This window comes from Oncorhynchus mykiss, chromosome 32, assembly GCF_013265735.2.
Source record: "Oncorhynchus mykiss isolate Arlee chromosome 32, USDA_OmykA_1.1, whole genome shotgun sequence".
Taxonomy (NCBI): Eukaryota; Metazoa; Chordata; class Actinopteri; order Salmoniformes; family Salmonidae; genus Oncorhynchus; species Oncorhynchus mykiss.
In genome coordinates, this window is record NC_050572.1 from 15,171,824 (window position 1) to 15,184,328 (window position 12,505).

Below are 12,505 nucleotides of genomic sequence, written 5' to 3' on the forward strand. Positions count from 1 at the left end.
TGGCTGTCTAAGTGATGTTAAGGACCTCTGTGTTTAGGCTGGAGATACCTGGGATTCATGCTATGAGTCATCAGACTATGATGCCACCCTGATGTAGTAGACTGATGCACTAATGCAAAGAGGCCATGAACACACTCACACACTCTCTCTCACACACACAGTCTTGAAACACACACACACACACTCTCTCTCACACACACAGTCTTGAAACACACACACACACACACACACACACAGTCTTGAAACACACACACACACTCTCTCACACACACAGTCTTGAAACACACACACACACACACACACACACACACACACACACACTCTCTCACACACACAGTCTTGAAACACACACACACACACCTAAACAGAAGTAAACACTGAAGGCAAGCACCATGACATCATGAAGATATTTTTTTTTTTAAATCTATATTGTAAAAATGTATGTGATTTATTGGTCATAATTTAATGTTAGGGTTAGGCATTAGAGTTAACAGTGTGGTTAAGGTTAGGGTTAGGCATTAGAGTTAACAGTGTGGTTAAGGTTAGGGTTAGGCATTAGAGTTAACAGTGTGGTTAAGGTTAGGGTTAGGCATTAGAGTTAACAGTGTGGTTAGGGTTAGGCATTAGAGTTAACAGTGTGGTTAAGGTTAGGCATTAGAGTTAACAGTGTGGTTAAGGTTAGGGTTAGGCATAGAGTTAACAGTGTGGTTAAGGTTAGGGTTAGGCATTAGAGTTAACAGTGTGGTTAAGGTTAGGGTTCGGCATTAAAGTTAACAGTGTGGTTAAGGTTAGGGTTAGGCATTAGAGTTAACAGTGTGGTTAATGTTAGGGTTAGGCATTAGAGTTAACAGTGTGGTTAAGGTTAGGGTTAGGCATTAGAGTTAACAGTGTGGTTAAGGTTAGGGTTAGGCATTAGAGTTAACAGTGTGGTTAAGGTTAGGCATTAGAGTTAACAGTGTGGTTAAGGTTAGGGTTAGGCATTAGAGTTAACAGTGTGGTTAAGGTTAGGGTTAGGCATTAGAGTTAACAGTGTGGTTAAGGTTAGGGTTAGGCATTAGAGTTAACAGTGTGGTTAATGTTAGGGTTAGGCATTAGAGTTAACAGTGTGGTTAAGGTTAGGGTTAGGCATTATAGTTAACAGTGTGGTTAAGGTTAGGGTTAGGCATTAGAGTTAACAGTGTGGTTAGGGTTAGGCATTAGAGTTAACAGTGTGGTTAAGGTTAGGCATTAGAGTTAACAGTGTGGTTAAGGTTAGGGTTAGGCATTAGAGTTAACAGTGTGGTTAAGGTTAGGGTTAGGCATTAGAGTTAACAGTGTGGTTAATGTTAGGGTTAGGCATTAGAGTTAACAGTGTGGTTAAGGTTAGGGTTAGGCATTAGAGTTAACAGTGTGGTTAAGGTTAGGGTTAGGCATTAGAGTTAACAGTGTGGTTAAGGTTAGGGTTAGGCATTAGAGTTAACAGTGTGGTTAAGGTTAGGGTTAGGCATTAGAGTTAACAGTGTGGTTAATGTTAGGGTTAGGCATTAGAGTTAACAGTGTGGTTAGGCATTAGAGTTAACAGTGTGGTTAAGGTTAGGGTTAGGCATTAGAGTTAACAGTGTGGTTAAGGTTAGGGTTAGGCATTAGAGTTAACAGTGTGGTTAAGGTTAGGGTTAGGCATTAGAGTTAACAGTGTGGTTAAGGTTAGGGTTAGGCATTAGAGTTAACAGTGTGGTTAAGGTTAGGGTTAGGCATTAGAGTTAACAGTGTGGTTAAGGTTAGGGTTAGGCATTAGAGTTAACAGTGTGGTTAAGGTTAGGGTTAGGCATTAGAGTTAACAGTGTGGTTAGGGTTAGGCATTAGAGTTAACAGTGTGGTTAGGGTTAGGCATTAGAGTTAACAGTGTGGTTAAGGTTAGGCATTAGAGTTAACAGTGTGGTTAAGGTTAGGGTTAGGCATTAGAGTTAACAGTGTGGTTAAGGTTAGGGTTAGGCATTAGAGTTAAGTGTGGTTAAGGTTAGGGTTAGGCATAGAGTTAACAGTGTGGTTAAGGTTAGGGTTAGGCATTAGAGTTAACAGTGTGGTTAAGGTTAGGGTTAGGCATTAGAGTTAACAGTGTGGTTAAGGTTAGGGTTAGGCATTAGAGTTAACAGTGTGGTTAATGTTAGGGTTAGGCATTAGAGTTAACAGTGTGGTTAGGCATTAGAGTTAACAGTGTGGTTAGGGTTAGGCATTAGAGTTAACAGTGTGGTTAGGGTTAGGCATTAGAGTTAACAGTGTGGTTAAGGTTAGGGTTAGGCATTAGAGTTAACAGTGTGGTTAAGGTTAGGGTTAGGCATTAGAGTTAACAGTGTGGTTAAGGTTAGGGTTAGGCATTAGAGTTAACAGTGTGGTTAAGGTTAGGGTTAGGCATTAGAGTTAACAGTGTGGTTAAGGTTAGGCATTAGAGTTAACAGTGTGGTTAAGGTTAGGGTTAGGCATTAGAGTTAACAGTGTGGTTAGGGTTAGACATTAGAGTTAACAGTGTGGTTAAGGTTAGGGTTAGGCATTAGAGTTAACAGTGTGGTTAAGGTTAGGGTTAGGCATTAGAGTTAACAGTGTGGTTTAGGTTAGGCATTAGAGTTAACAGTGTGGTTAGGGTTAGATTTCATGATGAAAAACACTAACCTGTGCTGTTCAATAAAACTGATTGGATTTTAGTGGTTCAATGACCCCAATAAACCATGAATTCAATAGTAGGACAGTGATACGGTGGCTTTGTGGTTGTCACGTTAACCATCTCCCAATAAAGCTTCTCTAATTCAATCAGATGTTCTCAGTGATGGTATCCCAGGAAACCATGTCACAGTTTGTTCCATGATTAAACCACAGCAACTAATCGCTTAGTAGAGGATTACAGTATGATCCACAGAACACTACATCACTAATACAGGACAAGCAGTATATGTGTGTCTGTGTGTGTGTTTTTATATAGCTGTGTGAGTGTGTGTTTTGCATAAACCCCCCGACCCTCTGTATCTCTCTCTGTCCCTGTAGAACTCGGTGGCAGTGTTCAGGGAGCTGTGTGGGGTGTCAGCGGTGGCTAATCTCATGCAGTGTGTATTGGCCCTGGGATCCCGTGTGGTGGGGGCCGATGGGGACCCCCTGATGCTCTTTGAGCTGAGGGAGCAGTACCCCTCCATGGAGCCCCAAGGGCCCCTGCCGGACGTCCTACGCAGGGTGGTCTCCACCTACGAAACGGTGAGGATCAATCAAACCTAGTCAATCCTTCACATTTTATTTATGTAGCGCTTTGGGTTTCCATTGAGAATAGTTGTGCAGGTTATAAGTTGATTGATTCTTTGACTTGTTTTTAACCTCTTTCTCTACTTCCCTCTCTCTCCCTGCCACCATGACACTGATTCAATTTAAAAGTGATTACTTTCGTAGACGCCCCCAAAGTAGAATGTGTGTGTGTGTGTGCTCTTTGCAAGTGCATCCTCATTCCTGATGAATCAGAGTGAGGGAGAGTTCACCATGTCTTCACGGGAGATAACGATGCCTCTTTTCATTCCATTTTGAATAATGATAAAAAATCTCAACGTGAAAAAATGTGACACTTTCATTTAGTGTGGGTCATTTTTCAATGTTAAACAAGCGCAAAGAAATTTCCAGTTGAGAAATTGATGTGTTTGTATGTGTTGCACATGTATGCGTGCTTCTGTGTGTGTGTGTGTGATTTGAGAGTGATCCTCATTCCTGATGAATCAGTGAGGGAGAGCTCACCATGGCCCTGAATAGCATTAGCATAAATGAGCATCTTATTTCGCTAAGTGGATCTCATGCCTTCACTTGAATGCTTGGGGGAGAAATGAATGGGAGGAAGCTGTGTGTGTGGGGGAGATCTGGACAGACCCCTAGGAGCAGTAGTGTTCATCCTCATTTGTCGAACACCAGACTCACAAAGTGCGGTCGTGTCCTAAAAGGCATTGCAGCGAGAAGTGTTTAGTTAATCAGACGTGGGGTCTTAATCTCTCCGGGGTTATTAATTAAATGTTTGTTATTTTGATGTGTGTGTGTGTGTGTGTGAATAATAGACTGATCTTGTGTACTCTGTCTACAGATGATCCAGGCGAGCAGAGCAGTGATGGAGCTGTCAGACGGAGTCTACGACAGGATCCTACAGATACAGACAACAGGTGAGAGAGAGAGAGACCATATTAGAGACACATATTTCCCTCAGATTACACAGACCCACAAAGAAATTGAAAACAAATCCAATTTTGTTAAATATCTATTGGGTGAAATACCACAGTAGAATCAACTTACAACCAATGTAGAATCTGAACCCACACAAACACCCATAGAGAAATGCACCAAACAAATAGGTGTAGGACCTTAGCAATCTTCGCTGCACAGCCTCCTGAATGTAATTCTATGAGCCCATCTATCTCCTTCATCTGCGTCAAGCATAGCCTTGTGTAACAATTGCTTAACACTATGTTTAAGCTTAAACTCTATTGGACCAGTTAGGTTCTCTATTGGAGCAGTTGGGTTCTCTACTGGACCAGTTGGGTTCTCTACTGGACCAGTTGGGTTCTCTACTGGACCAGTTGGGTTCTCTATTGTACCAGTTGGGTTTTATATTGGACCAGTTGGGTTCTCTACTGGACCAGTTGGCTTCTCTACTGGACCAGTTGGGTTCTCTACTGGACCAGTTGGGTTCTCTACTGGACCAGTTGGGTTCTCTACTGGACCAGTTGGGTTCTCTACTGGACCAGTTGGGTTCTCTACTGGACCAGTTGGGTTCTCTATTGGACCAGTTGGGTTCTCTATTGGACCAGTTGGGTTCTCTATTGGACCAGTTGGGTTCTCTACTGGACCAGTTGGGTTCTCTATTGGACCAGTTGGGTTCTCTACTGGACCAGTTGGGTTCTCTATTGGACCAGTTGGGTTCTCTATTGGACCAGTTGGGTTCTCTATTGGACCAGTTGGGTTCTCTACTGGACCAGTTGGGTTCTATATTGGACCAGTTGGGTTCTCTATTGGACCAGTTGGGTTCTCTACTGGAGCAGTAGGGAGAAATGAAAACCACACAACTGAATAATTTAGGAAACGAATGCCTGCTTGTATTTAGTAAATAACCATACTTACAGAAAATGAATCACCTTGAGTAAATATTGATGTGAAATTTGTTCAATGAGCTGAATGTGAATGAAAAACATCAATAACACTTAGATACAGTATCAGCCATATGTCCTGCCTATAGTTTACTAGGATGCACCCAGCTCTATCTTAATCTGAGGGTCTCTCAGATTTCAATGTTCAATAGCAATACAATAAACATGAATCCACAGGAAAAACCCAACCCAATTCACAAATACTGACTTATAAACCTCTATGAGATGGAATTAAATGTGAGTGACAGTTCCTAACAATCAACACTGTCAGGTGTTTAAGTGTAGCATGTGCTTATAACAATCCCACTGCAATGATGTCTTGCAAGAAAAGTCCCACCACAACGTAGTATGGCAGTGCAAATTCAGTGTTCTCCAAGGAAAACAAATCTTCTTATTGATGTCCTGGGTTCGGGCGGCTCGCCATCCTTGGTGGAACTAAATCCATACTCAAAAAAAACCTGACCAAATCCTGGCGTCAATCTTTCCCTCATTCCCCTCACAGTCTGTATAGATACGTGTTAATATCCAGTTCTCTCTGTTCAGTTCAGTTTTATACAACTTCTCACAAATTGAAACTTTTTCTTCCATGGAATAGCGGAAGATCTGCACATTCCGTTCAAGCTTTTTTTTCAGAACTATGGCACCAACTTGTGTATAATGTGAGTTTTTAGTAGAGCGACTTAGAGAATACTGAGTTTTGATTGGCTCAAAATAAACTGCTCGACATACAGCTTCTCACAGCTGATTTGTAATAGCTGTCGACTTAACCATATCAATAGCAATATAGTATAATATGATTGGTTACTGGAATCTCACTAGTAACGGTAAGTATTCAACATTAGTTGACCTGCGTTACACCTGCTATTGAGAAAGTCTGTCTTCTCGACGGCCTATGTGCACAGTGCCCACAAAATGAGGTGGAAACTGAGCTGCACTTCCTAACCTTCTGCCAAATGTATGACCATATTAGAGACACATATCACACAGACCCACAAATATTTTGAAAAACATACCCAATTTTGATCAACTCCGATATCTATTGGGTGAAATTCCACAGTGTGCCATCACAGCAGCGATATATGTGACCTGTTGCCACAAGAAAAGGGCAACCAGTGAAGAACACAAACCATTGTAAATACAACCTATATATGTTTATTTATTTTCCCTTTTGTACTTTAACTATTTGCACACATGACATTTTAAATGTCTTTATTCTTTTGGAACTTCTGTGAGTGTAATGTTTACTGTAAATTTTTGTATTGTTAATTTCACATTTGTTTATTATCTATTTCACTTGCTTTGGCAATGTAAACATATGTTTCCCATGCCTATAAAGCCCTTAAATTGAATTGAGAGAGAGAGAGGCAGGCCTCATCACGTGACTCAAAGCAACATCAACAGTGATGAAATTGGAGTTGGCTATGACCAGTGATCTGACTCCAGGTCAGCAGTCCGGTAGTCGTGTGAAAGACTTGCCTAGAGGCCCTGCCCACCGACTCTCCTGCTAAGACCTCATCAACAACAGCCTGAAGCCTTTAGTCTGCTGAGACTTCCATGGTTGTCTCAAATGGCACCTTATTCCCTATATAGTGCACTACTTTTGACCAGAGTCCTATGGGCCATTTGGAACGCACCCCATGTCTCTACCTCATCCATCACAGGAACTATTTTCATCTTGGCTCTGAGGGAGATTTGTCCATATGTTAATATTAGATGAGTTTATTTATTGACTGAGTTCTTGATTTATGTAGTTTGTGTTGGCGTAAGCTCTGAGTACAGGTCAATAATCAGTTTATCCTCCCCAAGTCTCATCCTTAACCAATAGGGATGGAAATACAAAACTGACCTTAGATCAGTCTCGTGGTGTAACTTGGCGGAGCAAGGTTTGTTTACCCTGCAGTGACTGCTTGCTGGGCATCATGGGACGGCTGACAACTTGGCATCAATCACATAATACCCCATAATGACAAAGTGAAAACAGGTTTTTAGAAATAAAAAAAAACATACCTTATTTACGTAAGTATTCAGACCCTTTGCTATGGGACTCAAAATTGAGCTCAGGTGCATCCTGTTTCTATTGATCGTCCTTGATATTTCTACAACTTCATTGGAGTCCACCTGTGGTTAATTTTATTGATTGGACATGATTTGGAAAGGCACACACCTGTCTATATCATTCTTAAATGGAAGAAGTTTGGAACCACCTGGACTTTGGCTGCCCGACCAAACTGAGCAATCAGGGGATAAGGGTCTTGGTCAGGGAGGTGACCAAGAACCTGATGGTCACTGAGTTCCTCTGTGGAAATGGGAGAAAGCTCCAGAAGGACAACCATCTCTGCAGCACTCCACCAATCAGGCCTTTATGGTAGAGTGTCCAGATGGATGCCACTCCTCATTAAAAAGCACATGCCCACTTGGATTTTTCCAAAAAACACAAAGCACTCTCAGACCATGAGAAACAAGATTCTCTGGTCTGATGAAACCAAGATTGAATTCTTTGGCCGGAATGCCAAGCATCACATCTGGAGGAAACCTGGCACCATCCCTACGGTGAAGCATAGTGGTGGCAGCATCATGCTGTGGGGATGTTTTTCAGTGGCAGGGAATGGGAGTCTCGTCAGGATTGCGGGAAAGATGAACGGAGCAAAGTACAGAGAGATCCTTGATGAAAACCTGCTCCAGAGTGCTCAGGACCTCAGACTGGGTTGAAGGTTCACCTTCAAACAGGACAACGACCGTAAGCACACGGGCAAGACAATGCAGGAGTGGCTTCAGGACAAGTCTCTGAATGTCCTCGAGCAGCCCAGCCAGAGCCCGGACTTGAACCTGATAAAAACATCTGGAGAGACCTGAAAATAGCTGTGCATCGACGCTCCCCATCCAACCTGAAAGAGCCTGAGAGGATCTGCAGAGAAGAATGGGAGAAACTCCCCAAATACAGGTGTGGCAAGCTTGTAACATCATACCCAAGAAGACTCAAAATCAATTTTATTTCTGTAGCCCTTCTAAAATCAGCTGATACCTCAAAGTGCTGTACAGAATCCCAGCCTAAAACCCCAAACAGCAAGCAATGCAGGTGTAGAAGCACGGTGGCTAGGAAAAACTCCCTAGAAAGGCCAAAACCTAGGACGAAACCAGGCTATGAGGGGTGGCCAGTCCTCTTCTGGCTGTGCCGGGTGGAGATAACAGAACATGGCCAAGATGTTCAAATGTTCATAAATGACCAGCATGGTCAAGTAATAATAATCACAGTAGTTGTCAAGGGTGCAACAAGTCAGCATCTCAGGAGTAAATGTCAGTTGGCTTTTCATAGCAGATCATTAAGAGTCTCTCTACAGCTCCTGCTGTCTCTAGAGAGTTGAAAACAGCAGGTCTGGGACAGGTCGCACGTCCGGTGAACAGGTCAGGGTTCCATAGCCGCAGGCAGAACAGTTGAAACTGGAGCAGCAGCACAGCCAGGTGGACTGGGGACAGCAAGGAGTCATCATGCCAGGTAGTCCTGAGGCATGGTCCTAGGGCTCAGGTCCTTCGAGAGAGAGAAAGAAAGAGAGAATTAGAGAGAGCATACTTAAATTCACACAGGATACCGGATAAGACAGGAGAAGTACTCCAGATATAACAAACTGACCCTAGCCCCCCGACACACAAACTACTGCAGCATAAATACTGGAGGCTGAGACAGGAGGGGTCAGGAGACACTGTGCCCCATTCGATGATACCCCCGGACAGGGCCAAACAGGAAGGATATAACCACACCCACTTTGCCAAAGTACAGCCCCCACACCACTAGAGGGATATCTTCAACCACCAACTTACCATCTTGAGACAAGGCCGAGTATAGCCCACAAAGATCTCCGCCACGGCACAACCCAACGGGGGGCGCCAACCCAGACAGGAAGATCATGTCAGTGACACAACCCACTCAAGTGACGCACCCCTCCTAGGGACGGCATGAAAGAGCACCAGTAAGCCAGTGACTCAGCCCCTGTAATAGGGTTAGAGGCAGAGAATCCCAGTGGAGAGATGGGAACCGGCCAGGCAGAGACAGCAAGGGCGGTTTGTTGTTCCAGTGCCTTTCCGTTCACCTTCACACTCCTGGGCCAGACTACACTCAAATCATATGACCCATATGAGTCTTCAGTAAAGACTTAAGGTTGAGACCGAGTCTGCGTCTCTCGCACGGGTAGGCAGAAGATTCCATAAAAATGGAGCTCTATAGGAGAAACTCAACGCTGTAATCTCTACCAAAGAGTAAAAGGTCTGTATACTTATGCAAGTGTGATATTTCAACAACAAAAAATGCCAACAATTCTAAAAAACAGATATTGCTTTGTCATTGTGTGTAGATTGATGAGGGGGAACTGCATTCGCACCCCTTGACTTTTTCCACATGTTGTGTTACAGCCTGAATTTAAAATGACATTGAGGTTTTGTCACTGGTCTACACCATTAGTCAAAATGTTTACAAATTCATTTGAAATGAAAAGCTGAAATGTCTTCAGTCAGTAAGTATTCAACCCCTTTGTTATGGTAAGCCTAAATATGTTCACAAGCAAAAATGTGCTTAACAAGTCACATAATACATTTTTCATGGACTCACTGTGTGCAATAATAGTGTTTAACATGATTTTTGAATGACTACCTCATCTCTGTACCCCACACATACAAGTATCTGTAAGGTCCTTCACTTGAGCAGTGAATTCAACCACAAAGACCAGGGAGGTTTTCCAATGCCTCGCAAAGCAGGGCAACTAGTGGTAGATGGGTAAAAACATGTAAAAGCAGACACTGAATATCGCTTTGAGCAAAATGAAGTTATTAATTACACTTTGGATGATGTATCAATGCACTCAGTCACTACAAAGATACAGGCGTCCTTCCAAACTCCGTTCCCGGAGAGGAAGGAAACTGCTCAGGGATTTCACCATGAGGCCAATGGTGACTTTAGTTACAGAGTTTAATGGCTGTGAAAGGAGAAAACTGAGGAAGGATCAACAACATTGTAGTTACTCCACAATAATTCCCTCTGTCAATTAGGTTAAAGACGTATAGCCTGTACAGAATAAAAATATTACATAACATGCATCTTGTTTGCAACAAAGCAGTAATACTGCAATACATGTGCCAAAGCAATTAACTTGTTGTCCTGAATACAAAGTGTTATGTTTGGGGCAAATTCAATACAGCACATTACTGAGTACCACTCTTAATATTTTCAAGCATAGTGGTGGCTGCATCATGTTATGGGTATGCTTTAATCATTAAAGAATGGGAGTTTAAGGATAAAAAAATAAACGGAATGGAGCTAAGCACAGGAAAAATCCTAGAGGAAAACCTGGTTCAGTCTACTTTCCACCAGACAATAGGAGGCGAATTCACGTTTCAGCAGGACAATAACCTAAAACACAAGGCCAACTCTACACTGAAGTAGCCTACCAAGAAGCTGGTGAATGTTCCTGAGTGGCGGAGTTACATTTGACATGAAAATATACATCAAGACCTGAAAATGGCTGTCTAGTAATGGTCAACAACCAACTTGACAGAAGAATTATGGGCAAATGTTGCACAATTCAATTGTCTTAGAGACTTACCCAGAAAGACTCACAGCTGTGATCACCGCCAAATGTGATTCTATCATGTATTGACTCAGGGGGTTGAATACTTATCTAATGAAGATAGTGTTTTATTTTCCATACATTTTTACAAAATGTTAGAATTTTTCTTCCACTTTGATTAGTATTTTGTGTAGATCATAGACAAAACATGACATTCATTTGAATCCCACTTTGTAATGCAACTAAATGTGGAAAAATGCAAAGGATGTGAATACTTTCTGAAGGCTCTGTAGATTAGTGTTTGTATTTATTATGGATCCACATTAGCTGTTGCCAAGGCAGCAGCTAGTCTTCATAGGGTCCTGCAAAATTAAGGCAGTTTATGCAATTTTAAAATATTACAATACATTCACAACACACTGTGTGCCCTCAGGCCCCTACTCCTCCACTACCACATAACTACAGTACAAAATCCATGTGTACGTGTGTGTATAGTGCGTATGTTATCATCTGTGTGTGTATGCATGTGTCTGTGCCTGTGTTTGTGTTGCTTCACAGTCCCCGTTGTTCCATAAGGCTTAGAGAGAGAGCGAGAGATATATGAATGGCTTAATAGCTAGAGGAGAGATGACAAGTTTGATAAATGGATGTATTTCAGAGTGGAAGACCGGTGATAGAAAATGGAGTGATTATGTAGATATGGTAAAAACACCCCAGAGTCTGCTCCCAGTCTCCTCCCAGTCTCCTCTCAGAGATTTTATCCCAGAGTCTGCTCCCAGTCTCCTCTCAGAGATTTTTATCTCAGCTCACCTGAGTTCAACCCTTTATTCTCAGATAAATATGAAAAATGAAAATTGTGTGTTTGTGTCAAATCAAATAATGTTATTTGTCACATGCTTCGTAAACACCAGGTCTAGAGGAACAGTGAAATGGGTCCTTTTCCAACAATAGAGAAACGAGGGATAAATACAGTGTAAAACGAATAACCAGTAAAAATACCATGGCTATATACAGGGAGTACCAGTACCGAGTTGATGTGCAGGGGTACGAGGTCATTGAGGTAGATACAGTATGTACATAGCGGTAAAGTGACTAGGCAACAGGACAGAGAGACAGTAGCAGCATGTGTGTGTAAGTCCAGTTTATGTGGATAGAGTCCAAGCAAGAGAGTTAGTGGAAGAAAGGTTCAATGCAGGTAGTCCGGGAGCCATTTTATTAGCTATTTAGCAGACTTGTTTAGCAGCCTTATGGCTTGGGGGTAGAAGCTGTTCAAGGCTTTTGTTGGTTCCAGACTAGGTGCATTGGTACTGCTTGCCATGTGGTAGCAGAGAGAACAGCCTATGGCTTGGGTGGCTGGAATCTTGACAATTTTTGAGCCTTCCTTGACACCGCCTGGTATAGATGGCCAGGAGCTCGGTACTTTTTTAGGGGGGGGGGGGGGGGTTTGGATGTTTGGGCAGTATCAGGCAGAGTTCTGGCCAGTGCCGATGTTTTCTCTCTCCATTCTGTCGGTTCCACTCGGTTACACAGGGAAATGGAACGTTTACAACATGCACACAACGGAATGCCCTGGCACTCAAGCCTCGTCGCCTAGCAACTGCACTGGCAGGCAGGCAGGCAGCCAATGTTGTGTGTGTGTAATGTATATATTAAATTCTGCGTAATTGTGTACTGGTGAATGTTGAAGTTAGTGAGTTGTTTTTGTGTGTGTGTGTGAGTGAGAGAGAGAAAATTGAAGTAAGTTGAGTAAATTGAGTTGTGTTCAGGTCTGTGTTGGCGGTGGTGTTGCTCAGGATGCTGTGTTTAAAAGTC

The 12,505-nt window shown here is 42.6% G+C and overlaps 1 protein-coding gene across 1 annotated transcript in view; it reads left to right on the top strand.

Moving 5' to 3' along the window:
• Positions 1 to 12,505, top strand: part of LOC110487981 (inactive phospholipase C-like protein 2) — a 57,047-nt gene that overhangs the window by 40,086 nt on the left and 4,456 nt on the right. The window contains exons 9-10 of the mRNA XM_036971598.1: positions 3,016 to 3,219; positions 4,082 to 4,157. Of these exons, the coding sequence (XP_036827493.1) occupies positions 3,016 to 3,219; positions 4,082 to 4,157 (280 nt within the window). The remainder of the gene's footprint in view (positions 1 to 3,015; positions 3,220 to 4,081; positions 4,158 to 12,505) is intronic.